General features: G+C 35.9%; 3 protein-coding genes across 3 annotated transcripts in view; 1 reads left to right on the top strand and 2 right to left on the bottom strand.

The window, feature by feature from the left end:
- Positions 1–16,212, top strand: part of LOC112048284 (monocarboxylate transporter 13) — a 37,715-nt gene extending 21,503 nt beyond the window's left edge. Inside the window, exons 3-7 of the mRNA XM_024085764.2 lie at positions 10,793–10,912; positions 12,942–13,166; positions 13,241–14,023; positions 14,101–14,301; positions 14,572–16,212. Coding sequence (XP_023941532.1) covers positions 10,793–10,912; positions 12,942–13,166; positions 13,241–14,023; positions 14,101–14,301; positions 14,572–14,717 — 1,475 coding nt within the window. The 3' untranslated portion in view covers positions 14,718–16,212. The remainder of the gene's footprint in view (positions 1–10,792; positions 10,913–12,941; positions 13,167–13,240; positions 14,024–14,100; positions 14,302–14,571) is intronic.
- Positions 16,213–16,284: 72 nt separating this feature from the next.
- LOC112048286 (rhodopsin) lies at positions 16,285–19,714 on the bottom strand. The gene is made up of 7 exons (XM_024085765.2): positions 19,545–19,714; positions 18,508–18,673; positions 18,288–18,412; positions 17,637–17,853; positions 17,313–17,397; positions 16,941–17,090; positions 16,285–16,560 (listed from the first exon to the last, which is right to left on the bottom strand). Exons 1-7 carry the CDS (start codon positions 19,624–19,626, stop codon positions 16,444–16,446), a joined length of 942 nt encoding a protein of 313 aa, XP_023941533.2. The 5' UTR covers positions 19,627–19,714; the 3' UTR covers positions 16,285–16,443.
- A 621-nt stretch (positions 19,715–20,335) lies between these two features.
- Positions 20,336–27,705, bottom strand: LOC112048282 (visual pigment-like receptor peropsin). Its single transcript, XM_024085761.2, has 7 exons — positions 27,525–27,705; positions 27,076–27,238; positions 26,632–26,759; positions 25,799–26,021; positions 25,050–25,134; positions 21,350–21,496; positions 20,336–20,699 (listed from the first exon to the last, which is right to left on the bottom strand). Exons 1-7 carry the CDS (start codon positions 27,616–27,618, stop codon positions 20,562–20,564), a joined length of 978 nt encoding a protein of 325 aa, XP_023941529.2. The 5' UTR covers positions 27,619–27,705; the 3' UTR covers positions 20,336–20,561.

Genomic DNA, 27,705 nt, shown 5'->3' with positions numbered 1-27,705 from the left:
TAATTTAAAAATCTGGCAACAAACACACAATAACAAGGTCACTTAAGATTACAAAATAAATTACAGTAAGTTTATAAAAAAAATAAAACAAATCTTTAAAAAATTAAGAATCATCATTTATATATTTACCTATTAAGAATTTAATTTAATTCAACAGTACGGAACTTAGACGATTTATAACAAAATTATTTGTACCATAAAACTCACACAAACTAAGATTAGGTTTATTTTCTTCAGTCATCTATCCGTTTAGTCAATTAAGCAGACAAAGTAAACGGTCTCTGTCTGCTAACTTTCATGTTATCCCAGCAGACTACGATAGGTACTGCCTTGATCGAGTTAATGGGAGATCTCACGTTATCTCAAATTAGGACACAGATTTGTGATAATATACGTGGTATGTAGGAGAACACAGAACTTGAATTAAATTATTCAATTAATTAAAAACAAATGACTGAAAAACTTTTTTATATTCTGACAGCATACTACGTTACTTTAAATTTTGATTTAATAATAGAAATGATTATTATTTATGAACTAGCTGACGCCGCGTGGTTTCACCCGCGTGGTTCCCGTTCCCGTAGGAATATGGTGATAATATATAGCCTATAGCCTTCCTCGATAAATGGGCTCTCTAACACTGAAAGAATTTTTCAAATCGGACGTAGTAGTTACGAGATTAGCGCGTTCAATCAAAGAAACAAACAAACTCTTCAGCTTTATAATATTAAGTATAGATTAACCATACATCTAAAGTTTCATGTCCGCACTACAAGCCGAAGAGTATTTCTCCACGAGGATTTTTGCTATTATCAATAGGTAAATTGCCTTCTTAATTATAACAATATGCAATGTTTCGTATTCATACTACGAGTACAAACCATTCAGTATTCATCCCTTCCCCAATTACGAGTAGGAGACAACATCACGGCTAAAATTAAAATAAAAATCCGTGTCCTTTTACCTATAATATTTCAGAAGGAACATTGATTATGTTTTCTGAGAAAAACCTAATGCTTCCATCGCTCGTAACAAAATGGCTGCCTAGATCCTCACAAAAATAAATTCGCTTTGTAACTTTTGTTGCTTAAATCTTATTTATAAAACATGTTCTGGGTGAAAAATGTGTTTATTTTAACACGGTTGACGGTTTGGTTTTATAACAATCAGAAGGCTTATAAGCTTGAATGAATTCCAGGACAACGTGAGATCTGCTTGCAACGTGCAAAGTAGGTCAAAGCGGAGTCACGTGCTTCGTCAACACGATAATGGTGTATATGTGAACTTATCTAACTATAAAAATCTGTACATGAAATATATTTCCAAAAATAACTATCAGGGGGTAATAAGTGGTCGATACTGATGGCAAAAATGCAATCAGTGAAATTTTTGTCTGTCTGTCTGTATGTTCGTTATAGAACCAAAAACTACTCGAAGGATTTTAACGAAACTTGGTACAATTATTCTTCATACTCTTGGGCAGGTTTTAGTATACTTTTCATCACGCTACAATCAATAGAAGCAGAGCAGTGAAGGGAAATGTTCTGAAAACGGGGGAAGTTACTCCATTTTTAAAGCAATACTAATAGGAGGGCTGGATTAAAGAGGTTTAAGGGCGGACGAAGTCGCGAGTATATATGAGATGCTGTTTTTTACAAGCTTTTATTTAGTTCACCTGTCCCGTTGTTGGTCGGTTTGTAATCAAATCTGCAAGTTAAATTTGATCCACTTTCTGGTTTTCATAAAACTGAAATTTTGCACGCACGTATAAATGCAATATTATTATGATATAGAAGTGATCTGATGATGTAGCTGGAAGGTGGCCGTAGGAAGTCCTTAACTAATCGACGCAATCCCATCGAGTTTAGGCTCGTTTAATTCATCTTGACGAGAGCTTTTTATGGTAACAAGGGTCTGATGAAGGAGCTGGAAAATGTCCATAGGAACTCCGTAAAAAACGACGTAACTCCATCCAGTTTGGGCTCATTCAATTCATCTTGATGAGTGCTTTGAAGATAACTAGAGTCTGGAAGTATGCAATTAAACGACGCAATCTCGAGTTTGAGCTCTATTGTTTCATCTCAACAAGTACCTTCATACTATATGGAATTTTTAACTTATTAATTCATTTTAATCCGAAATAATAAAAGCTTTTTCTTATAGAGGTTTTTAATGGTAGACTTGATTTTATTTATCATCAGATTAGCCCTTGATTGCGACCCCATCAGCTGGATTCGGATGTGCTTATCTATGTTTAATATCTACGTTTGTTTACATTGCTGTTATGATGGGACGAAAGAGTATTTAGATTTCGGCGTTTTCATTTACAGCGCTCTTTGTCCAATCTCTCTATCACCAAATATGTCGTTTATGCACTGATGTTAAAATACGGTTAGAAAACTTTGACCTAATTAAATGAGCGAAACTTTTATACTAAACTGCAGCCTCAAGATTCCATGTTGAAATTTCAGCATGCAAGCGAAAGCTGTAAATTGTAATATGTAAATTAAAGATTTCTATTTAATAGAAGCCTCTTGGCTAAGCTGACAGACGGTCAGGAAAATAGACAATAGCATCGCCAGACTCAAATACAAGATATCTAAAGTTTATTTCCTTACAATTGGACTATTGTCGTACCCACTCCTGACATGGGCTCTTCGTCTATTAAAAGGAAGCTAATTTTCTTTTTTTTTAGAAGAGACTGAGAAAGCAAAATATTAAAATTTCTAAATAATAACCAATGAAATTAAAAAAATGTAACAACTTTTAGAAGCGTAGCGGACGTTAAACGTTATTATGCTAAAATTTATCACAAGAGATTACCAGCGGTGGTTCGTTAGGTTCGTCTACTAAAGAAATTGAAATAAATGAAATTGTTACAGGCTTAGTTTAATAGCGTCTTTGTCTTCAAACACCAGAAAATACTCCATGATAAATGTTACTAAATAAATTCTTCTTACATTTTGATTTTGTATGATTGTTTCGCAATGCGGCGAGAATTCCAATACTTTTCGGATTTGGATTGCATTATGCACCGTCTTATAGGAGAAAGGGGTTTAACATGGATGAGCACGTCAAACATTAGATTGACGTGCTCATCCATGTTGAGTCTCGAGTATGAGTAGATATCAAGAAGACATCTAGATAAAATAATTTATTTACCAAAATGTTACCTCGACTGGTGAAATTTTCAGTTAATTTTTCGCGCAAAATATCAGCCTGGCTGTCAAACCGCGGAAATGAAGCCAGTATTCTTGCCACCATTCCACGTGGGCGTGATTTGTATAGTTATTACTTATTAGGATAAGTTAGCTTAAGTTTCCTATTTTATTCTTTTTAAAATAAAGATTACTTAAAAAGAGATAATATTAACTAGAAATACAGGCCATCTTATTGTTAACCCACTAGCAGAATACCCAATATGCTGGTGCTATTACCTCTCTGGAAGACAAAAAATTAAGACGTCATTTTAGTCCGTGCATACTGGAGCCTTAATACTGGAGCCTCGATCAACTAATTTTAAATGGATACCTCGATATTGCACTCAACTTATTATAAAACAGAAAAACTAAACATTGGCCTATCACGACTTAAATGATAACTCGCGTAGACAAAACGTCATCATTATTAAAAACCCATATTGGGCTCGCTGTTAAGCACGAGTGTCACCAGTCTCAGAATGAAGGAATTGGACTGTTAGTCCATCACTCTGGCCCAATGCGGATTGGCTGACTTCACACGCCTACAGAATTGAAAAAATTCTCAGGTGTGCAAGTTTCATTACAACATGTTTCCTTCATCGTTTTAGACACGTGACATTAATTTCCCATAAAATGCACATAACTGAAAAGTTGGAGTTGCATGCCCGAACCGGATTCGAATCGAAGGCCCTCCTTATCGAAGGCAGTCATATCACGGCTCTCAAACAGACAAAATGTAGTCCAATGTATTCCGGGTCCTAATTTAAGAGACTCCCGGCAGAGGGCAAATATTTGTATCCTCTCTGCTTAGATTACATGCAAATTGTTGATATTAACATTTATATGTATCCAGAGATGGTAGATTACATTTAATTTACATTTTCATCAGAGGTACAGAGGTAGCTACATATTATACTAGCAGACGCCCGCGACTTCGTCCGCGTAAAAATCGATGTCAACTTTCAACCCCTATTTCACATTCTATTTTGCAAGTTTTATAACTTATACCTAATAAATAGTCCACTTATAATTTTACATTTACAAATGTACCTAGACAAATTAAGGACTTTCCGTACAAACTTTCTACCCCTACTTCACCCATTTCTGATTTTGTTACGCGACAAAAAGTATCCTATTATCCTTCTACGTATTATGGTCTCAAATCGTCTTAAGTATCATTTAAATTCATTCTGTAGTTTCAGCGTGATGCCCGGTCAAAAAAAAGGCAGACAGACAGACAAAAAATAGAAAAATAGGCTTCAGTAACGATCCCTTACCTCTACCCTACTCCTATCCTACCCGTACCCTAACTGTATCCTACCCCTACCCTACCCTACCCGTACCCTACGCTACCCGTAATCTTCCCTTTGCCTACCCCTTAGATAGTGCTAGGATAGGGGTTGGCCCTACCCTTACCCTACCCCTATCCTACCCTACCCCTAGCCTATCCCTACCCTACCCCTACCCTACTCCTACCCTAAACTACCCCACCCTAACCTACCTTTACCCTACCCTTACACAACCCTTACCCTACCCGTACCCTACCCGTACCCTACACTATACCTTCCCTACCTTAGCCCTTACCCTTAGCAAAATCGGTCCAGCCCTATGAGCGTGGTGCGATGACAAAGGGAAATAGAGACTTCTATGCTAAAATTATAATGAGGTAAAGTTTGTGTGGTTGTCGGAGGTAATCTTTGGATCTACTGGACCGATTTAGAAAATTGTTTTACCAATAGAAAGCTACGTTATTTGCGAGTGTCATAGGCTATGTTTGATCCCCATATTCACACGGGAACGGGAAATACGTAATTGAAAGCGCGGGGCGTCATGTAGCGGAATTTCTGCGTCTTTTAGAAATTTTGTATTATCTCCGAAACTATTTAACTAATTAACATACTGTAAAGGGCAAATCTTATCTCCATAATATCCTTGTGATTATTCAATAATTTATTTTGATAAGGATTCAAGTTAAGTAGTATAAATAATGACGCAAACCTAAGTATATAAAATTAATAATTTTTAAAACACAAAAGGTACTATATCTGCTAATATATAGAAGATAGATATATGGTGTCGCGGACTTTTTTGTAGAACTTTTAAAGATACAAAAAGCCTCCATACATTAATTTCAATTTCACACAATGGTTAAGGCAGCGCATGCGAATAAGTCTGCTTAAGAGGATTTTCGGTCCGACCTCTATGACAAAAACTGTGTTAACTCGGCTAATATATATGATACCAATATAAAATATAGCCTATAGCACTCCCCGATAATGTAGCATTCTACTGGTGAAAGAATTTTTGAAATCGGACCAGTAGTGCCGAAGATTACCCCATTTAAAAAATGTGACAAACTTACAAACTTACAAACTTTACCTCTTTATAATATTAGTATAGATTGATTGAGTAAGCCTATCGTATAATCATTAGCCTATACTTTGCACGACATACTACAAAGCCCAAGCTTCTAGGTAAGTGGATTTAGAACTAAAACCCACCACGCTGTTTAATAAATCGAGTGACCTGCTCTAATGCAGGGTTAGGAGATAGGGTGACAATCATTGACTCTTCAACTATCATCAACCTAACTTGACTACTATTGTAAGATTCTTGAAAGAAAGAAAATCCCAATATTGCACAACTTGACCCAGAACTCGAACCCAAGACACTATGGCTGTTAAGTTGTATAACTATTATTTAAGCTACAGTAAAAAAAACCGCTGGTTACAACTTTTAATAACCTCGTTATTGATACAAGTTGGGAAGAGGGTAGTTTATCTTATTTATATGATGTTATGGTACTATTGCGTTTATGTAACTTAGCAGAAATAACAATACAATTACGGGAAACAAGACAAACAAGTAGCTTTGAGTTTGGCGCACGTGTGCCAAGTTATCGGCGAGTGATTGAATACATGACGCTCCGCAAATTGATTACTGAACGACTGAACAGTCAATTTGTTTACTAAACTGGTGGAAATTGCACTTGAGCGGCACCTAGGGTTGCCAACTGACAACAGTATTTGTACAATATCAAATTTATTTTCTATTCAAAAACATACAACATTTTATCGGCAAATTGTTTGAAATTGGATTTGAAAATGATCGAACTCTAAATCTCCATTAAATAATGATTAAATTTAAACTGAAATTTTTAAATCATTGGAACTCTAGATTTAATAAATAACATTTGATATTAAATTATAGATATAGGCCGCGAATTTCACGTTAAATTAAGTTTTATAGAGGTACTTAGTTGAAAATCAGCGCCGAGTATTTGCTTGTATGTGATGCATGGCATTTGCTGTGCTGTACACCCTTTCTGTTTAGAGTTAGGTATCATTAGGGTAGGGTACGTATATATGTTTATTTATTTTTCACAAGTCCCACAGGAATTATGTTTTTTTTTGGGATAAAAGGTGTTTAACGAAATACTTTTCATCCTATATTTTAGATTAACAAATCTAGGGTTTAATATCATTCCAATTAAAATTTCAGCCAAATCGGTTCAGTTGTTTCGGCGTGGATGAATAAGAAACATACATAAAAGGACACACAACACACGCGAAATGTAAAAATTCGCGTGTGTCAGAACCTGGTTACCTTAGGGCATCAAAGTACTTGTCAAGAAGAATCAAATGAGCCCGAACTCGATGGGATTACGTAGTTTAATTACGGATTTCCTACGGCCACCTTCCAGCTCAGATTCTCAGCTCTCAAATACGGCTATAAAGCGAGCAAGTACCTAATAAATCTCCCTTTGCAACTTTATAGTACTATACTTACTACTGGGAATACTGGGATAAAATATAGCCTTTTAAAAATCGGTTTAGTAAGTAACAAACAATCATACAAACTCTCTTTCTTGTGAATGTCTAATACAAATATTAAAGACGAAAATTAATCGAAAGAAAAAAAAACAGTCGGCGTCCTACTGGCAACCCTGATTGAGCCACTTTTCTTGACTTGACTTGATTAGTTCCTCGAAGATTCTGAAAGAGACACCACTAGCCTTTCTGCGCTTACCACCTAGCAGGCTTATTTATTACTAGCTGACGCCGCGTGGTTTCACCTGCGTGGTTCCCGTTCCCGTAAGTGTACGGGGATAATATATAACCTATAGCCTTCCTCGATAAATGGGCTATCTAACAATGGCGGAATTTTCCAAATCGGACCAGTAGTTCCTGAGATAAGCGCGTTCATCCAAACTAACTCTTCAGCTTTATAATATTAGTATAGATCATTGACGTAAATAAATGCCATCCGATCCTTACTGGTGGATATCACACATTATGTACATGACATTTTGTAAATTAATTTGATGATTATTTTATTAAGAATGATATTCATTTATTTCAATAATACGATATTTATACTCTTATTTCTAATATGACATGACATTACGCCATCGGTGAGTACACACCTTTATTAACTCGTCGGGATTTCGTTTTGTTCTTTATCTTGTTAAGAAAATGAAAATATTGTACCTTTAAAAAGATCAGACAGATAAGGTTAGTTTTATCAGATTACGACATATTCGAACCTTATCGTGATGAGACAAGAGAACAGTCGATTGGTATCTTTTATCAACAAGAGTATATTATATTGATTGATTTTATCACTCAGTGATAACAAATATAAGCCTGTCTCAGCTTCTGTATCATAAAAAGGGTTTAGACTAAACTAAGGTTATAAAGCGCCTCAAGATAACTAACTTATCTCTAAGCTAAATTAAATCTTCTTCAATGCAAGTGCTTACGAAATACTATTATCCTAAATAGTTTCTTAAATTTTTCAAAAACTAACATGCATCTACGAGAGCTAAGCAGAACTTCCTTAAATTATAAAATTGAAAATTTAGAATAACCCCCGAAGGTGTTGAAATTATTAATTATTTGAGACCCCACTCGAGTATATTTGCAGACATTCGTTATTCTTCCCCACTTTCTCCCCCACAACTTATAAACGGTACAACCGATTTTCATCATCAACCAGTCTGGTTTAATTTTAGTTTGATTAACCATTGCATAATCAAGATTATGGCCAAGAACCTTATAAATTCACGAATTCAATAAAAGCACATTTAAAAAATATTAAATGTTTGAATTTTTTGGTGATTTTAATCTAAATATATATAAAAGCAAACCTCGTCACGAAATCTCGAAAAATTCTTGACGTAGAAAGATTTTTTTTATTTTTTTCTGTAACGTTGCCCAAAATGGTCTCCATTCAGCGTTTTTAAACTGAGGAATGTCTGGCCATTATATGCTTAGCTCACAGACTTGATCTTACTAATGTCAGAACGAACATCGCATCGTGATAGTAAGTACCTAGTTGAAATAAATAGGTACAGTAGAATCGATAGCTGTTGACTGTTGATAACATGCAATCCAAATATTTCACCTATGTTATCGGTACGTTCGATTTGATTTCGCCACGTGAGAGATGTACGTACTATAATCTAATATTAGATTTTGATAATCGCACAAGTGTTTATGACATCGTGTTTATACTATTGATATTTATGCTTGTTACTCTATAACGCCACTACCTACTACTGAAGCGATTTGGCTGAAATTAGGAATGGAAATAGATTTTACTCTGGATTAACACATAGGCTACTTTTTATCCCGAAAAAATCCATGGTTTCCCGAGATTTGCGAAAACTGATGATTTTGATGATATGAATGTTACTCTTTCATGCCTCGACTATTGAACCGAATTGGGTGAAATTTGCTATTAAGATATATTATAGCCTGAATTAACACATAGGCTACTTTTTATCCCGGGGAAATCCATGGTTTCCGAGGGGTTTGTGAAAAACTAAATTCCACGCGGACGAAGTCGCGGGCGTCGGGACGAAATCTACTTGAACTTGTCTTTCAGAAGCAAGCGTTGACAGTGGCGGATTTACGGCCCTAATGTCTAGTTCGGATTACTGTAGTATTTTAGTCGAGTACGAACGATTGGGCGGTAGCAATTAGTTTAGTATGCTACTCGATTAAAATGCTAAACTAGTCTGAACTAAGCCTAATAGGTCGTGTAGATTACTTTAGTATTTTAGTCGAGTACGAACAATTTATGGATTTACCGGCGAACTAGACTTAAGGGCAAGTTATTTGGTTTAATTAAACGCACACTTACGCCTCAGGCTGATAGACACAGGGCGGCATTACTTACTTGACCTGCGTTGCAATCTATACTAATATTATAAAGCTGAAGAGTTTGTTTGTTTGAACGCGCTAATCTCGGGAACTACTGGTCCGATTTGAAAAATTCTTTCAGTGTAAGATAGCACATTTATCGAGGAAGGCTATAGCCTATAGGCTATATACTATCCCCGTATTCCTACGGGAACGGAAACCTAGTGGGTAAAACCGCGCGGCGTCCGCTAGTGTTTAATAAGCGATGAATTTCCTCTTACCATCAGGTGTGCCATTTACTTGTTACGTCAATAATTACCATGAAAAATAAAGACATCTTTTATGTGAACTATCAAGTTGCTTTTATGCATTCTTTGTTCTTAATTGAATGGGAAGCTCTTCGCAGCCTCTCGTTTGACTGAAATAGTCCGAGCTATTGTTCCCGCTACGTAGGAAATGTAGACCACGTGTTAAACTAGGCTCCAATGTCAATATACCTACTCTTATAGTGTCTATCATTCTAACCCACTTTGCATTGACACCTGATAAGAGCACATCAAACGAATCAGATCGAATATCATTGTCGTATTGTTTGTGACTTTATGTTCTTGTCACTGTTTTCTCTTTGTCTCCAAGAATGAGATGTTTTCTCTTTGTGTCAGTTATGTTAGTAACAGTAGGTCTCTTTCTCCTTAAGCCGTGATCCTCAAGTGTCAGGAGGGTCATGACCATCTTTGACTTTATTCTTCATGGTATCGCGCCATCTTGTCTTGTCTCTGGCTACTTAGAAAGCATCGTAGACCACGGAGTCCAGTGTGGTGTGGATCTGGACATACCAACACATGCGACTCCCGAATATATTTTAATGTATGTTGCATGTTTAAGGTTGTAAGTAAGAGATATTAATAGTGATCATTGGATTTTTCGGGCATCTTTTATTTTATTAAAATTATCAGACTGCACATTTCTTCTTATGGTATAGCAGATATGGAGCTCAGATCTACTACGCTGCTCCAGTGAGAGTTGATGGGCTTTAGGTAATAATGTTTGACTTTATAATTATCTATTACCGACGGTTTAACTTTCTCTTCGATGCACGGGGGTGTAATGATCAACTTCCTAGCCCCGGGTAGCGATTTTTGACTAAGTAGGTATTTTTTGGAAGAAAGTTTAGCCAATATTTTAAAGCCCGTTCCAAGGCTAAAACCCAGGATCTTATGATCCGAAGCAACATCTAGCAAGTCTAGGTAGTTAGTTAGGTACATAACAATTTATTTGACTAAACTGAAATGAAAAAAGAACATATTCTAATTAACATTTTAGAAAATTACGCAAAATAGTATTTGGGCTTATATTAATAAAAAAATACGAGACGCTGAATCATTCTGAGCACGAAAACCGTGAAATAAATTAACGTTCTAACGTTGTAAATATTACTTGTTCCAGCTGATGGCATGACCTACTCGTTCGGCATTTTCTACGCGGAGTTCCTGACCTACTTCAACGAAGGCAAAGGCAAGACTGCGTGGATTGTATCAATTCTTGTCGGGGTTACGCTTAGTTCAGGTAACAATTCATCATCATCATCATCATCATTGTTAGCCGATGGACGTCCACTACTGGACATAGGCCTCTTGCATGGACTTCCAAACAAAACGGTCTCGAGCCGCCTGCATCCAGCGGCTCCCTGCAACCCGCTAGATGTCTTCGGTCCACCTACACGGTCGGGTCGACCAACACTGCGCTTTCCGGTCGCCATTCCAGCACCTTGGGACCCCAACGTCCATCTGCTCTTCGAACTATGTGGCCTGCCCACTGCCACTTCAGCTTCACGACTCGCTGAGCTATATCAGTGACTTTAGTTCGTCTGCGGATCTCCTCATTTCTGATTCGATCACAACAACAACAGGTAACAATTGCTTTTCCTTTATTCAATCTTACTCCAATTAGTCACTGAATGAGTCGAGAACACGTGAGAGAACTAAAAAACTTCGTTCACGACTTTTTTGTGTGGCGACCGAAAACGTGTTGTTTCAATTAATACGCAGGATGCCACATTTGCTTAACGCTTAAAGTTTCAATGGTGAATGGTGATAAATTATAGCAAAACGATGCGATAATAAATTGTAGTAAAATTGTTTCTCTTTAGATCTTTGTCAATTAAAAACAAAGGCGTCTGAAATCTGCTAATTGGCCCTTACAGGGAGATTTGAATACCTTTTATTTACAAAGCTACAACGCTCATCAAAGATATGGGTTAAAACATGAAATTAATTATTATTCAAAGTAAATTATTCAAAATAAAATTGGTTATTCATAAAACAGGACTAACCTAAATGAGTATTGGTTTAAACTATTCACCATCATCATCATATCAGTCGATGGACGTCCACTACAGGACATGGGCCTCTTGCAGGGAATTCCAAACATTACAATCCTGAGCTGCCTGCATCCAGCGAATCCCTACGACTTGCTTAATGTCATCAGTACACATTGTGGGGGATCGAACAACACTGCGCTTTCTAGTGGGGGGTCGCCATTCAAGCACCTTGGGACCCCAACGTCCATCGGCTCTTCGAACTATGTGCCCCGCCCATTACCACCTCAGCTTCGCGACTCGTTGAGCTAACTATTAATATGTTTCAAATGTAAAAATACTTTTGATGACTCCTAGCCATGCTTCACACTAATCACATCACACTAATATATTATAAAGGCGAAAGTTTGTGTGCGTGTATGTAGGTATGTTTGTTCCTCTTTTACGCTGCGGTTACTGAAGTGGTTTGGCTGATTGGAATGGAAATAGATTTTACTCTGGGTTAACACATAGGCTACTTTTCATCCAGGAAAAATCGACGGTTCCCGCAGTATTTGTAAAAAACTGAATTCCACGCGGATGAAGTCGCGGGCTAGTAGTATAAAAGGTTCTAAAAAGCTTATAAAGATTACTTGCGACACCACTTGGAATGAAACTAAATTCAAAAAACTGAATTGCTACAGTGATTTCATTTTAATCTTGTGATAACTACGGTTGCTAAACATCATAAAATATTTGATGAGATTTTTGCTGTTTCAGTAAACGAGCCGCTTTTGAGATAAGCTCTTATTAATTACATTACTACGAGTAACTATATATTAAATATACCTAATCTGAAAAGCTTCTTTCAGCGGCAGTTGGAAATTCTAAAGCCTTTTTAATTATTAATACTTGGTAAAATAGTTACTTGGTAAAATAGGAGTCGTGATAGCCCAGTTGATATGACCTCGTCCTCCGATTCCGGGGGGCGTAGGTTCGTATCCGGTCCGGGGCATGCATTTCCAACTTTACAGTTGTGGGCATTTAAGAAATTATGTCACGTGTCTCAAACGGTGAAGCAAAATCATCGAGAGGAAACCTACATACAAACCTGCATACCTGAAAATTTTCTTAATTCTCTACGTTTGTAAAGTCTGCCAATTCGCATTGGGCCAGCATGGTAGACTTAACCCCTCTTATTCCGAGAGGAGACTCATGCTCAGCAGGAAGTCGAATATGGGTTGATAATGATGATGATAATTATGACCAATTATTTACGATATGTAAATTCTTTTGCAGGTCCAGTATCAAGTTCTTTCGTGAACCGATGGGGCTGTCGAACAGTTACAGTGGCTGGGGCTGTCCTGTCTGCAACTTGCGTTGTGGTGTCAGCCCTGGCGAATAATGTCACTACCCTCATCTTTACTATAGGCATTGGCGCAGGCCTGGGCTTCGGACTGATTTATCTTCCAGCTATCGTCAGCGTTACTGTCTGGTTCGATCGCTACAGAAGCCTTGCGACAGGTTCGAACTACAACTAATTTCGTTTAATCAAATTATTAATTGACCACCTTTCTACAACTTTAATTACTTTTTAGGTATTGCGGTTTGCGGCTCAGGTCTCGGCACATTTCTGTTTGCACCAATCACGTCAGCTCTAATTTCAAATTATGGATGGCGAGGAGCAATGGCTCTTATTGGAGCCTTCATACTCAACTGTATACCATTAGGGCTAATGTTTAAACCAGTACCTGAACGACCGAGAACACCGGTCTCTGAACCTATGTTACCTAAACCGAATAAATCGCCCTTGAAAAAATCACAGAGCACCGAACAAATAACGAAAGCAAACGGAAAGCTTGAAGATGACGTGGCAAGACTGACCTTATCCCAACCCGCCTTAAATAAACCACACGAGCAAAAGAGTATAGCGAATTCACGGCACGGAAGTGGTATTATGCAACGGCCAGATGTACTGTACCAAGGCAGCATGACTAGCTTAGCCAAGTTCAGGAGTACATCTCCTGAAAGAATTCAGATATCCATTAAAAAAAAGGAGCGAGAACAAAAATGTAGTTGGTTACCTTGCTCGGAAGAATCAAAAGCTGCGCTCGCTGAAATGCTCGACTTAACTCTGCTAGTCGATCCTATATTTATACTATTTTCTTTATCAAACTTTTTAACTAGCATAGGATTTTATATACCGTACGTTTACACAGTGCCTATGAGCGAGAAGCTAGGCGTAGAGAATTCGCCATATTTAATATCTATAATAGGTGCATCCAATTTAGTTGGCCGTATTGTTTTGGGGTATATCAGTGACAAACCTTGGGTTGATCGCTTATTGGCCTATAATGTGTGCCTTACAATCGCTGGAATTAGTAAGTCTTCAAAATTTTCTACAATAAATTATTAACATTATTTAGCCATGATAACTTACCTTCGTAATTTTCTACAGGTACCGCAATGGCAATGGTTTGCTGGGAATTCTGGGGTCTGGCTGTATATGCTACATTTTTTGGATTTACTATTGGCGCTTACGTTGGTCTAACATCTGTAGTATTAGTGGACCTTCTTGGCATTGAAAAGTTGACAAATGCATTTGGTCTACTTTTGTTATTCCAAGGAATAGCTTCCCTTATTGGACCACCTTTTGCAGGTATGAACTATTTGTTTCATTTTGTATTTTCTTATCAGCTATATTATCTACCAATCAAGCATCTTATCGGTTATATTTGTTCAAATCTTGTGACTACTGTTGAAATTAGTTAAGTGTTATACAACTATGTATTTACTTTAATCAGTAAATAATATTTGTTTATGTTACTGAGTCACACTGGTTTTGCGAATACCGAAAATTTAATCTACATTGACATCTTTGTAGTGTTTTCTATTTTAAGTAAGTAACAATAATTTATTTTTCCTTCAGGTTGGTTGTATGACACGTTGCATTCATACGCACCTGGTTTCTACGTAGCTGGTGGAACGATATCAGTCAGCGGGTTAATTCTCTTCTTCATCCCCATGCTGCAGAGGAGAATGAATAACAGAGAAATAATGATAGAGCAAATTTAGCAGGAAGCGCTTCGAGGGCCTTGGCGCGACTATCCGATCATCGTGCTGAACAGTCCCTCGACCCCGACCTCCGTGGGTTCAACGGAGGACACCTACAGCAACAGGGTATATACAACTACAATCGTAGAAAAATACAATAAAGATAGTAATGCTAAGGCAGATAATTACGAATATGTAAATATTGATAGCATAGATGAAAGCGATGTATTTTTTAATAACAAAAATCAAGCTCATTCCAAAGATTGCGTGAAGAGTGATTATGATTATTTTTAATATAAAGTGTGAAAATATAAACTGTAAATGTAACTAATAATATAAATAGATAATCCGCGTATTGTAAATAGCTAATAACTTCAAAAACATCACTTAGCATCAGTGCTATTGCCGCAGAGCTAACTTCATCAGTTTTTGACCACAATTGCTAGTCAGTCTTAAATGCAACCATGATTTTTTGTTAATATTGCGTTTATTAGTAGTAAGTTCATTACCCGGTTTTATGTGGCTTCGCATTTTTGAAGCCATTTGTACAAAGTTAACACCTTTAGACGAACATCTCACTCTTTAAATATGGAAAGTTTTACCGTTTTGTTAAGCATTGATTAAGCTAATACATAAGTATAACACTTTTTAATTACGATATATTTTATAATTATAATTTACAATGTTTCAATTTTACCTTACTATCTAAGCATAAATGTATAAATAATACTTAATCTACCAGCTATCTTCGTAAGAATCTATGAACTTTTACATATACATTATATATTGTAATGGAATAATTTGATTATGTATATTAAAAATGTAATTTTCATTTGTATATAAAATGTTACTTACTGTAAATATGTAGATAACTGTTCATCAAATGCCTTATCGCGGACCAATAGCTGTGGTTATATTGTAATTGTGGTCCAAAATATCTAATTATTTCGATGCTAACCTTAATATTATCCCAATATTAGGTAAATACACTTTTCTTATCCTTAATATGTTTGTCTTTATGAATGCTCCTTTATGCCCTTAACTTAAATGTGATAACTTAATTTCAATATTAGATAATAAATACTATAAATGAAAACGTTCGTTTGCATTTTAATTTCAACAAAAACTTTTCAAACCCTTTCTGGACATGCATTCATAAGAAATAAATGCATATCGGACGAACATACATTATTTCTTTAAAGACTTTGAAATTAAATGAAATTTTATTTATTTTTCTCCACATTATGATATGTACATATTAATTATTATAATAATTATTGTAAGTCAGTTATTTTCAAACTAGTCTTACCAGCAGAATCCTTTATTTGCTTTGTGCCGAAATACGATAACCTTAATATATTATAATATTAAATTGTTTGTAAAAAAGATTTGAACTGTAAAAACCAGACTGACGGATGTATAATTTTGTACAAAAAATATTAACAATATTCCTCATCGCTGTAAGTGAAATAACTTACATTGTAAATATGACTTGATTAAAGTAACCACAGCAATCTACTGTAGTTTTCTTTATTCTATCTTATAAATTAAGGTAATAAGAGAGAGACTGAATAATTAAAACTCTCAATTGGGATAATTTAGAGACTTCATTGCTGCATTTAGAGATTACTCAGAAAAAGTTAAATAATAAACACAGATTAACTTCGTGATAAAATTTGCCGGTTACTGTGCAATAATTATATTAAAAGCTGTGCTGAGCTCGGAGTTTCAAAGACGGAGGGATTATTCATTCTTTCTTTTTGTTTTCTTCATTCACTTCTTCATCATTGCAGACGTTTAGCATTTTCTTGTGTGCTCTGTCATCGACTACAAACATTGCCATCGCAGTTATTGCAGGCGAGATCTAAAACAAATTGAATAATTAAAAAGAGAATTCAAAATCCATTACGCTAAACAATGTAGAGAACAACCCCAAAGATAGAAACCCCTTTGGAACACTTCCAAAAGAAAGGGGTAAAAACAATAGACACGATTCGGGAAAGGTTTCAATAGAATAGACGAGGTCAAGATGATTTGGATGGGGTTTCTATGAGAAACTTTAAACGAGTATTTAAGTACAGAAATACAAAATGATTTTAAAAATATATTAAAACGAAAATATGAATGAGGGCAGGCAACAATAATTAATTTTAATTTGAGTGGCTTTAACTTTTACTGTAGGCTATTTCACAGTAATGATAAAGCGCTTTAAAAAAATCGAAATCTTATTTTTTAAATGCATACCCAATGAATCCATATAGCCCATTGCATAACACATGCAGATGGTTTGATATGCACATTATCGGAGAGCAAATAGGACAGTACCACCCACCCTCGCAGGACAGCAATGGGCATCCAGCAAATCAAATTTACGATAGTTACAACTATCACACTCTGTAAAGTAAAAAGTAAAAATTAAAATACTGCATTGTCGGACTACATGATTTTAATAATGAATGTACCGAGAAATGGATTAATAATTTAAGTTTGAAATTGTTAAGGACTGGGACATTCCTTAACAATTTCAAATTTACTGGGATATAAGAGTTTATTCGACCGGAATATTCAGTGGGGAAATGTTTACTTAGTAAAATTATTTAAAAGTAAAACACTCACTTCAGTAAAGCGCATCTCCTTCATTAGTTCAGTTGAATCATTATATTTCGCTTCTAAATTTCTAGCCCATATCAACATAGTAAGCCTAAAATAATAAATAATATTAATCATACCCGAACAATTTCAAATTAAGTAGGTATCTGTTAAACTATTTTTAACCGACTTCAAAAAGGAGGAGAAGGTTTTTGTATAATATGAAAGTCAGACATATTATAGACTTACTTTTAAAAGGGATTGTGGAAAGGGTGCAAGGGTTTAATAGCTGGGATATATTTTTGTACGAAAGTCTCTGTTTTTTTTTTAATTTCGTAAAGTAATACTAACATGAATCCTGTAGATTTAACGCTTCGAAGTAGAAATATAGCAACAACAACGTATCTATGCCATGTCATCGGTAAAACCATGTCCAAGATACATGACTGGCACGAAAAGTCCAACCCGTATTTGCCAATTCCAAAAAGAGGAGGACAGGAATATGCGAGCGCGAAAAGCACACATAAACATGGATACAGTATATAATGGTTCTTTTGTATTGGCCATCCTGAAAATGGAGAAGAAAAACTAATTACTTATGTAAACTATAACATTATTGAAAAATAATATGGAAATTTGCGTCTTAGTTCCAGTGTGCATGCTAGTGGGTATCCTATGTTCGATAACGAGATCCTGGGTTCGATTCCTGGTTTGGGCTGTGATATTGAGCTTTTTTTTTCATCAATCAAATTCAAAATCAACAATCAAATTTGTCAAATTTTCAGAATTTGGAAGTTGGTGGGCTATACCCCTGTATATCATAAAACACGTTAAGCCGTCGGTATCGTTGACGTCTGATAGTAATCATTACAAAGTTAAACAATATCATATTCAGCCCGCATTAAAACAGCGTGGTGGATCTAAGCTTCGTAAAGCCCTGGCCATGAAGATGAATGTTGAAAACAAAATTTCGTACTTTTAATTTTACTTAGTAACACTTACCTCTCGTATTATACTTAGCAACAACATATCTCTCAATGCAAACATGAGTAAGACATTCGACTTCTAACACGCCAAAAAATGTCTCCCAAAACCCATAAAAATTACAAGACATATTTTCACCGGAACTGTAATTATAAAATTCGTACATAAAGTATATTTTTTTAATAAAAGAAGCGTATAAAACATGACATTCACTCGTGTAATCCAATCCCATACTCACATTTCAGCGTAATTAAGAAGGGGAAGATGGGTCAATAAAGATACGGCGCGTCTGACACATGCGATGAAAGCGAAAAAGGCAAAATTACGGTAGCACAAATCCTTCCGTAGATTCGTCAGTAACAAGGCCAAATTTAACCAGGATCCCAACAATGTAGAAACGGCCCCTAAAATGTATCAAAACACTCGGGAAATATTAGTATTAATAATAAAAGAGTAATGAAAATACACCTTATTTTTATACCATCTGTACTAATATTATAATCTATACTAATATTATAAAGCTGAAGAGTTTGTTTGTTTTAACACGCTAATCTCAGGAACCTGGTCCGATTTGAAAAAATATTACAGTGTTAGATAGCTCATTTATCGAGGAAGGCTATAGGCTAGATATTATCCTCGTATTACTAAAGGAAAGGGAACCATGCGGGTGAAACCGCGCGGCGTCAGCTAGCATTAAATACTAATAAATAAAATAAAAGTAAATGTCGAAATCGATCTCTCTTAATAGTTACAGTACAACTCGAGAAGGGTTGAAAGGTCCGGATAAGATACACGAGAGTTAGATAATAATTGGCTGCTATACTCGTAACACAAAAACTATTTTTATCATAATACTAGCTGACGCTGCGCGGTTTCACCCGCGTGGTTACCGTTCCCGTATGAAAACGATGATAATATATAGCCTATAGTCTTTCTCGATAAATGGGCTATCTAACACTGAAAGATTTTTTCAAATCGGACCAGTAGTTCCTGAGATCAGCGCGTTCAAGCAAACAAACAAACAAACTCTTCAGCTTTATAATATTAGTATAGATTTCCACGACACCGGGATTTACGCCGAGAAAAAGTAGGGAAACGTGAATACAATAAAATATGTATATAATAAAATATAATTTAATTTCTCTAAAAACCATTCTTAAAATGAACTTGAAAATTATCTCAATGACTCCTCTCAACCAAAGCAATAACTTATTGGTGGCAATTGAGAAGGTGGAGTCACGCTTTTTCTTAGAATAAAATTAAATTCTCACCTACCTGTTACGACAAAGCCTGTATTTAAATTAGCTCTTGATTGTTCGTCAAATATATCACTCCAAAAACAAGATTGAGTTGCCATTATAAATTCTAAATTGTGTCCGTTTATTGATTGCGTATCGATCTAATGCGGTGGTGCATCTATTCTGAACACGTTAAATGAATTGTGTCGTTTCTAGAATTCCTTAGAGGATCTTATTTCTGAATCTCAAGTTTCAGGGACAACTTGTTTTGTTACGCTCTGTTTACTCGCCAACTGTTTACTTTATTTATTTAGTCCTTAGTGTATTAAACATGAACTTTTAATATTTTGTTTTTTGATAACTTGATATATATTTTTGGAATTTCAACTTAAGTTTGAATGTCGCGCCTGTGACAGAAAAGTTGAGGAGTAAAAGGTTAGCTTAGTATTTACATGATTATAATGCGGAGTGATGAAACTAATATTACCAGAGGAATGTTTAAATTGCAAGTAGAAGGACATAAAAGGAGAGGAAAGCATAGAAGAGATTGACGAATGACAAAAACGAGTGATAGATATTGACATATTTTGCCGACCCCACTTAAGTAAGACAATGTAAATTGATAACATTGACATTGTCTTACTTATGTGAGATCAGCAAAATATGATAGAATTCAATAACAATATTATGAAAAATAAATGAAAGATCTAATTAATAAAAAACGTAGCATGGTCGCCGGTCGGTCTAATCTCCATCCATATTCCCTTACTTATAAGGATTTAAAGGAGGATTGCCTTGTAGATTGATAATGATCAAATAAAAGACCACTCACAAAATATCTTTTAATTTATTTAACTTAAACGTAAAAACTTAATATTATACTGTCGCATTTCTTAAGAACGTTAAATTCACGCTCGTAACTTTTATATAACACTGTCTTTCTGAGTCGACAAGAACTTCATTTTCCTGACCAGCCGACTATTAGTACTCGTATTTGACTGTCGCCTCTTACAGGCTGTTCAGATACTTCCTGTTTCTGTATACTTGGTTAGTTTTAATATGGACTTCTTCTGTATAACCTTGCTTGCTCAGGATCTAGGAGTGCGTAGTTCTTTTTCATTCGGCCCATCAATGCCGCTCGTATCCTCTCGTCAGCGCTGAGATAATATAACACTGGAACACTTGTCGCTGCCTGTGATCCAAAAATTACCATTTATACGATCAAATACATTACCAATGTTTCTCTAACGATTTACTAAGGTCTCTTTATAAAATTGTAATGTTTGTATAGGTAATTATGGTAGGCAACTATGAAGTTTATATCATGGTTTATAAAAGGTTTCAAGGATCCAACCCCTAATTATCCAAGTATAAAACGCAATTTTTTTTATATTTTCGTCGAAATATCATGAGAAATCAGGCCCTCGATCGCCTTCGTGACAACTCTTTCGATAATGATGCTTATGACCTTTAAAGGTATTTTTCATAGGTTTGCTACGAACCTAAGTGACTGACATCTGCAGAAAGGATTTCATATATTATGCCGATTATTTAAATTATAATAGTGCCTCATTTGTAACTGAAGCAGCTGACCTTTGATTATTTTATATATTATAGAAGTAAAGTTTGTAGTATTGTAGGGGGTAATCTCTGGGTCTACAAAACCGATTTTGAAAATTCTTTTATCACTAGAGGGCCACGTTATTTATGAGCTATATTTTATCCCCGTAATATCACGGGAACGGTAACTATGCTGATGAAACCGCAGGGTATCGGCAAGTTTTCTACAAATATTTTGTGCGTGTCTAATAATGTTAACTTTCTATTAACTTTAGCATATACCTCAGCAGCTATAGGTGCGAAGAGAGCCAGCACCTGTGGCACGTGGGGTCGATACCCGAACAGCAGCAGTGGGAACCACTGCCAGCCTGCCAGCAGCGCCGCCGGGATCCACAGCGCCAAGGTTGTCACACACAGGGCGTGCACGCACTGATGAATAACAAAATCTGATCATTCATGATATTGAGATTATTGGTTCGATGATATCAATATCGTGAATCATCAGACTTGAATGCCTGAATTATTGCTGTGCCCACTCCCATCTCAGCCTTCTGACTAGTTGGAAGGAAACGGAATATAAGTCATATTTAAGAAATATAAAATAAATAGCCTTTTATTTCAAACAGCGTTTGGTTACATGGGTGTTGTGTTTGCTCTGATTATAGTATGTGCCGCTGTTGATAGTGTCTCCTGACATAGGCCTCCTCCAGCTGCTTCCACTGATCCCTGTCGGCCGCAACGGTCCAGCGAGGCCCCAGGGTTAGGCGAATGTTGTACACGCCAGAGGCGCGACGTCGGGCAACACTGGAGCCATAGACTCCCATCAAGACGGAAATGCAAAACGCCCGCCATGACACTTCCGTTACTGTCTTCTCTCTGCCCCGTTCATCGTTAACGCATCGTAGGCATCTTCGCACAAAACTTAATTTAAAACCTCAAAAAACCTCTAATTTTTAAGTGCAGTCCACTTGAGTGGCCTTAACTTCAGTAATCTAAGTGTCGTGAACGTTAAATTCTGCCGTTAACCATTCAACGCCATCAATCGCTCTCAGCACATCGATGTCGTGAGCCAGCAAAGAGAGGCTCGACGACACACATCTCGTCGGTATCAGCGCATCGCCCAGTTAAAAAGGTAATCACTTCCAAGGCCTTCCAACTACCTCACAGCTCATACTCTCATTTCACGTTCCCATAGTTTAGTCCTGCTTAAAGGACTTGGTCCTTCGCTAGCCCTTTATTTCACGCAACAGATGTCGTCTTCCCACCTTCTTGTCGGACGTCCACGTTCTCTGGTACCATCTCTTGGGTACCAGAGTGTTACCTGCTTGCTCCATTTGTTCGTCTTGCAGCGTAACATGTGAGCCGTCCAACGACATTTCAAGTGACCGATTCTTTTGAGAATATCGGTAAGCTTTGTCCTGTGTTTTATCTCAATTGAGGTGATTCTGTCAGTTTGTCTTACACCCAACATACTTCTCTCCATTAAAAGATATAGAAAATGTATAAAATATCTCTTGAACTACAACTACAGAATAGTTGCATAACAACTCGTGTCTATTTGTTTGTATAAAAAATATGGAGCCGCTTTGAAATGCATTTGTGGCTTAATTTTTTTCAGATTTTCATGTAATACCTGAATTAATTATTATTGAAGTGTAAAAAAAATTAAAAACATCACTTTTTACAAGTTCAGCCGCTTTGAAATGCATCTGTGGCTTCTTTTTTTCCGATTTTCATGTTCAAAAACATCACTTTTTACAAGTTCAATTATTTTACAGAATCCTTCCAAGTTCGCAAATACTAGAAGCGCTTTTTCTTTGTGAAGGTAATACAAAAACTACGATCCTTCTGAGTTTAGAAGCGATAAATCTCTTAAGGTTCATCAATCTTGAAGTTATATAAAAGAAGCATTGTAGTAAATAAAATAGAATCCATTATGTAGCTTAGCAATTCTATAGAATGTGATAAATAGCTACGTCACGCATACTATAAATCATTCTCCTACATTCATATATTCATCCCAAGCCCATTACGGTCAATATATAGTCGCACAACGGCCCACGCAATCGTCGTGGTCAATGGAACCAGTGTATGATTGCAACAATAAAAACTTTTTTGTCTTATTTATAGTCAATTGCTAACAAAAACAAACACACATCATAGGTAAGGACTTCTCCCTCCTATGAAAGGCACGAGCTTCATTTCTTCTATAAGAGAGTCTTTTTAATGGTCTTAATATAATGATGACTTTAAGAACTACTTCTATAAAAAAATTATGAATCAACGACACTGAAGCTGAGACTATTAGATACTACACTACATACAAAAGAGACAAGATTATTAAATACTAGTAGATGCCACGCGGTTCCACACGCGTGGTTCCCGTTCCCGTAGGAATATGGGGATAATATAGCCTATAGCCTTCCTCGATAAATGGGCTATCTAACACTGAAAGAATTTTTCAAATCGGACCAGTAGTTTCTGAGATTAGCGCGTTCAATCAAACAAACTAACAAAATCTACAGCTTTATAATATTCGTATAGAAGTATAGATTGCCAACAAAAAGAAACACCCATCATAGGACATCTTAATGAAACATCATACTCTTTCACTCTTTGGTAAGATAAAAGAGACTTCTCCCTTCTATGAGAGGAACAAGCCTCATTTCTCCTATAAGAGAGTTTTTTTAATGATATTATTATGATGATGACTCTAACTACTTCTATAAATAAATTATGAAGCAGAAGACACACGACTAATACACAAACTACACAAAACCTGAGTCTCTAGTAGCAACTACATGCAAAATGGACATGATTTTTAAATATTCGGGTGTCAGAAATAAATAATCATTGATTTGTAAAATTTGCACAGAAAAAGCAACATGTTCATCACTAACTTTTTAACCGACTTCAAAAAGGAGGAGGTTCTCAATTCGGTCGGTATTTTTTTTTTTTTATGTATGTACACCGATTACTTAAAGACGCCATTTCTGACAGGACCCCATGAAACAACACTGTCTGCAAAATCTAAATCTATAAGATATTCTCACATGGCTTGAATTAATACATCACCGGCTTAGCACCGCCTTCATACTGATCAGCAGGTAGAACATATTATGATGTTATTTTTCGCTTTTTAGTTTAGTGGGTACGTTTTTAGGTTTTGAAGTCGGTTGTATTTTTTTTATTAAAATTTTTATTATGCAAAAAAATATCTACTTTTGACGGCCTCCGTGGCGCAGTGGTATGCGCGGTGGATTTACAAGACCCCCTCTGTTGTATGTAGTGTACTCCTGGGTTTGATCCCCGGCTAGGCAGATTGAGATTTTCTTAATATGTCCAGGTCTGGCTGGTGGGAGGCTTAGGCCGTGGCTAGTTACCACCCTACCGTCAAAGACGTACCGCCAAGCGATTTAGCGTTCCTATACGATGCCGTGTAGAAACCGAAAGGGGTGTGGATGTTCATCCTCCTCCTAACAAGGTAGCCCGCTTCCATCTTAGACTGCATCATCACTTACCATCAGGTGAGATTGTAGTCAAGGGCTATCTTGTAGAGAATAAAATAAAAAAAAAACTTTTATTGCTGTTACGTTAGATTCCTTGGAAATCTATTACAATTACGACAAAAAGATCGACATCATCAATCCTGACATCAAATTTTATACTATACATGTTATATTATGAATTATATTGAGGTTTTCTTTATTGATCCAGGTGTGGCTAGTTACCATCCTAACTGCAAAGACGTACCGCCAAGTTCCTGTACGATGTCGTGTAGAAACCGAAAGGGCTGTAGATTTCCATCCTCCTCCTAACAAGTTGGCCCGCTTCCATCTTTGATTACATCATCACTTACCATCAGGTGAGATTGTAGTCAAGGGCTAACTTGTGACGAATAATAAAAAGAAGAATAAATACAAATAGATACAAGTCATGGTGACTGATATAATAAATGATATCTATTTTTCAAGGAATCTACCTTTGTCAAACGTTTTTCTTCCTTTTGTCGTTCGCTTCGGTAATATATCGTCTCCAGACGAATTGCTTTTCCCATAAAGAAAAATCTGTAAGGTAAACGTAGTGTTGTATTTTTCAAGCGAAACAAAGTAAAGTAAAGAAAATTAAAACTTGTATTCTGCCATAGATTTTTGCCTCCAAAATATTTTAAAAATTTATTTATTTACAGTGTATAATGTGTCATAGGTACCCCCAATGATAATTTTATACTATAGATCGGTTACGTCCCTACAAAATCACCGCAGAAAGTGATTTGATTAATAGGCTACAACACTGAGCGCACACATGCACAATTTTGTCTTTAATTCCATTACATATTTATGTGTATGTAGTTTTTACACTTCTTGAACACACAACTCGACATTGCAGACGATATTTGGGTATTATTTGCTTAAATAACGTTCTTTGTTGACCAAAATTAACATTGAGTTGTGCAGAAATTTCCTCTTACTAAATATCATTGGGTACTCCTACATACGTTTATGACCTCAGCAAGCTCACTGTTACGGGTTATATGAAAACTCAATAATAGGAGCCTGTGTTGTAGTGCTGTAAGAAATTGAAGTTTTAAGTACTACACTTTACTTCAAAGTAAAGTGGACCTAGTACATACTTATTAAAGTTTACTTTGAAGAAAGAGGTTTAAATCCTAACCCATGTTTATAAATAAGGCCGAGGGATTGCATGCAATTGTAATAAAAAAATACTTACATCCCAACAATTGGTAATACACCACAGATGATGACGTAGGGTACACTGAAACCCAATTCCCTTGCACCAGACTTGAGCGACGGCCACACAAAGGTACAAACAGTGGCGGTGACGTCACAAGAGTACGCTCCGTAGCCGAATAGTGGTGGAGTCGCAAATACCACCGCCACCGTCCAACATACGCCAATCAACGTCCAATAGTACCTAAAGTATATAGTTTTTTCTGAAAAACATTGATAAATTAGGAAAATTTCATTAATTTAAATGATTAAAGTGGAGTATCCTTCCGAGTTCTGACGTCAGTGTTTCCTACCCCTGTCCTATGTCTACCTATGTCCATAAGTAGAGTAAATAAATAAAATCATGTTAAATTTCAATAACATCGTACCTATGTCCATTTGTAATTTCCAAAACGCCACAAAATGGGGAACTTTGATCACTTATTTTGATTTTAGCACAAAATTACTGAAAAACATTTCGTGACAATGGGACCAATCCCTATTCGTAATGGGACCAATCTGGACTCTTTCAAATAACAACGCTAGTGTGTAACACTGTGTACATACAGTAATTTTGGTTTGATTTCCTTGTTTAATTCGTTATAGCGTAAAGATTGTATTTGCATTATCTAGTGGGTAATACGATTATTACCTGACGTTTCGAAAGTGCTTGTAAACTAAGCCTAATTGATATATATGAAATTTAACTTTGACTTTAACCTGCTTATACACAGAACAGAAATCGCTAAAAGCTAACGCTTCGCAAATAGCAATCGTTTAAACATGAAGAAATTAAACTGGAAAATTATCAAAAAACGTTCCATTATCACTAACCTCGTTTATAGTGTTTTGCTAGTAAATATCTTTCTAGTACCAATGCAAATAAAGCAATCATTTGAAAAACTCCAAAGAATTGATTTAGGAAAGCAAAAAGTTGGCAACATGCTGGCCCAAATAACCATCTGAAAATAAATAAATCTTTATTCAGTTCTTAATAATTACTATAATAGACATACATACACATACATTTCATTAATTATATTAAACAAACTAGATAATATTGATAAAATTATAGTAAATAATAATGCGTTTAATTGCATTAAAAGACTCAAAACGCCAAGACTGCCATGCATTAAATTTTAATAAAAAACTTAACTTATTTATGAAAATTTAAAATAAAAAAAGAAACATAGATTACTATGAAGTGACATAAAATACAAATCGAGTTGATCGAATTAATTGTGTTAAATATGTAGCGATACCTACTCGTAAACTCACCTCTTCGCTAAAGCAGATGACCCTGCAAATGGGAATCCGAGTAAATTCCTGCCAAGCGACGCTGAGCAAAGATTGAGTACCAGAACGTGACTCTTAAACGCCACTAGGTGACTGTGGATGAATGTCACGTAAAGCCAGGCGTTAAGCAGCACCCCGAATACACCTGTTATTTAAAATAATAGGTTACGTACTGTCGAAAAAATGTATCAAGGAACTATGAACTACAATTTGACTATTGTTTCGAGCAACATTTCCACTAGTACAAAGATTTCGGCTATCAAATCAGTTTTCGATATTTTACACTTATAAATAAATAAATATTTAAATATTTAATAATAAATATTTTTTATCACCTAAGAACTTTGTCCGTAAAATCGTAGATTCGCAGAAGATATCGCGGAAAACCTTTTTAATTAACACTGTAACACCAAACCTAACGTAACACTCACCAAAAATAATGAGACAGGCTCCCAGAAGAGTCTTGTATGAACTGTCAAAGAAATACCAGGCGCATTCATCATCATTGTTATCAAACAATTGCATCGCAATGCTTACACCTTCTCAAATTGCCACGCACCAAATGAAAGGGAACCGAGAACTTTGGTTTTGATGTAAACGTCCACATAGGAG

Source organism: Bicyclus anynana, chromosome 3 (assembly GCF_947172395.1).
Source record: "Bicyclus anynana chromosome 3, ilBicAnyn1.1, whole genome shotgun sequence".
In the NCBI taxonomy this organism is placed as follows: domain Eukaryota; kingdom Metazoa; phylum Arthropoda; class Insecta; order Lepidoptera; family Nymphalidae; genus Bicyclus; species Bicyclus anynana.
This window is presented reverse-complemented; position numbering and strand designations above follow the sequence as displayed.